The following is a 2,215-nucleotide window of genomic DNA, read 5'->3' as shown; positions in this document are numbered from 1 at the left end:
CCCGGCCATGTCATCTCTTTTTAATTATAGCCATCCTAGTGGATATGAAGTGGTATTTAGCTTTGGTTTTGATTTGCATTTCCCTAATGATCTACAAATGGTTTTGAATTTCCTTGCCATTCTGTTAGCTTACAAGTTCCAAAAAGAAAAAAAGAGGAGATGCTTGTTTAATATGATCCAAGATTCAACCTGTCAGGACCCTTATCATCTAACATTTGTTATCTACATCTGCTACTTAAATCAGTGGTCAAGGAATCTGGGGAGGGGGTGTTCCAAGACCCTTTCAGGGGTCTGAGAGGTCAAAAATATTTTCATAGTAATACTAAGACAGTAAGTACCTGTCTCATTTTTATTTTCTCATGAGTTTATACTGGCGTTTCCAGAGACGTTATCTGTGGTACCCAATTCCCGGGCTGCAGCCCAGTACTGGTCTGTGGCCTGTTAGGAATGGGGCGCACATCACCACCTGAGCGCTGCCTCCCCCTACCCACCATCTGTGGGAAAACTGTCTTTGTCTTCCATTAAACCTGTCCCTGGTACCAAAAAGTTTGGGGACCACTGCTGTATGACATGTGATAATGAAACAGATTAAATATAAAAGTAAATACAAGAATCTGGTCTTCTGTTAAGCCAACCATTAAAGAGATTTGCAAAAACTGTAAAACAATGCTACTCTTCTTACTATAATTATTTTGTTTCAGAAAATACTTTTATTTCATAAAAATGTATTTATATTCAAGAGTTTATCATAATTATTTTTAATAAATCAATACATATTTTAAAATTTTATTTTACTTTCTAGTATAGTAAATAGTGATAAATATAACCCACATAAACAACAGCTCTTTAGGTGCATTGATAATTAAGAGTGTAAAGGAGTCCCAAGACCAAAATGTTTGAGAAGCACTAAATTAGAATCTGAGGCCTTTACTGTCTTCACTATAAGGCACTGAAAAGAAATGGTGAGGAAAGTATTACCATGAACTGTAGGTATGACTCTCCAGTAGTCTACTAGGTCATTCCTTCTGAAACAGCCACTGGGCATGATCATTCACCATATTACAAATTGGGGAACCTGCAGCCTCAAGGCCACATGTGGCCTTCCAGATTCCCAAGTGTGGCCCCTCAACCAAATCCAAATTTCACAGAACAAATCCCTTTATTCTGTAAAATTTGGATTCAGTCAAGAGGACGAATCCAAGGATCCAGAAGGCCCCATGTGGCCCAAAGGGTTCCCCACCCTTTTTCTATTTTTATCCATGAGTATGACCATAGGAAATTGTTAAATGTTTGGGACAGCATTGCATTAGTTCAGGGATCAGCATATAGTTTTCTGTAAAGGACCAGATAGTAAACCTTTTAAGCTTTGCAGGCCAAGTGGTCTCTAACGCAACTGCTTAACTCTACTGTTACGGTGCAAAAGCAGCCATAGATACTAAATGAATGGGTGTGGCTATATTCCAACAAATCTTTTTTTACACAATCAGGCTGGGAAATAGATTTGACCCATAGGCTGTAGTTTGCCAACTTCTGCAGCAGTCTATCAGCGATCTACAAAACTTCAAAAATAGAAAAGAATTTAGCCTGACATTTACTCTCCCTGAACCAATGAGTGCTAGGCTAATGATCATCATTTTGTAAATGATAGGGAAAAAAAAAGCCTTTAAATAAATCATTCCACTAAATATGGTATATAAGCATTTAATAAAAGAAAACATTAACATGATCATCAAACTTCAGAAATGCATTATGAACAACAGCATGTTGTAATTTAGTGGAAAAGAAAGTTACCTCTGTATGAACCTTTCGGGCTACCTCTGGAATCTGCCGCTGATTTGAAGATGCAGCAGGATTCTGGTTCATACATTCTGACTTTCTCTTAGATTGCCATTGTTTCTGGTTACCTTCTGGAACCTTTAGTTCTTGGTGCTCTTTAGTTTCTGAAAATGTATTTGTTGTTGATGCCGTTAAAAAGTGAGAGTATTTGACAATAATAAAAGTAAGCCTAAACAATAGAACACGTTACAAACTGTATTAGTATTTTGCTCTTAAAAACAAAACAAAGGCCGTGTGCGGTGGCTCACATCTATAATCCTAGCACTCTGGGAGGCCGAGGCGGCAGGTGGATTGTTTGAGCTCAGGAGTTCGAAACCAGCCTGAGCAAGAGTGAGACCCCGTCTCTACCAAAAATAGAAAGAAATTAATTGGACAGCTA

At 38.1% G+C, this 2,215-nt stretch overlaps 1 protein-coding gene across 1 annotated transcript in view; it reads right to left on the bottom strand.

Annotated features, from left to right (window-relative positions):
- The window catches only part of TTK (TTK protein kinase), a 66,461-nt gene that overhangs the window by 48,731 nt on the left and 15,515 nt on the right, over nucleotides 1-2,215 (bottom strand). The window contains exon 10 of the mRNA XM_012646048.1: nucleotides 1,792-1,940. Coding sequence (XP_012501502.1) covers nucleotides 1,792-1,940 — 149 coding nt within the window. The remainder of the gene's footprint in view (nucleotides 1-1,791; nucleotides 1,941-2,215) is intronic.

Source organism: Propithecus coquereli, unplaced genomic scaffold (assembly GCF_000956105.1).
Source record: "Propithecus coquereli isolate 6110/MARCELLA unplaced genomic scaffold, Pcoq_1.0 Scaffold24, whole genome shotgun sequence".
NCBI classification, from domain to species: Eukaryota; Metazoa; Chordata; class Mammalia; order Primates; family Indriidae; genus Propithecus; species Propithecus coquereli.
Note: the sequence above shows the minus strand (reverse complement) of the source record. Positions and strands in the feature narration are given on the sequence as shown.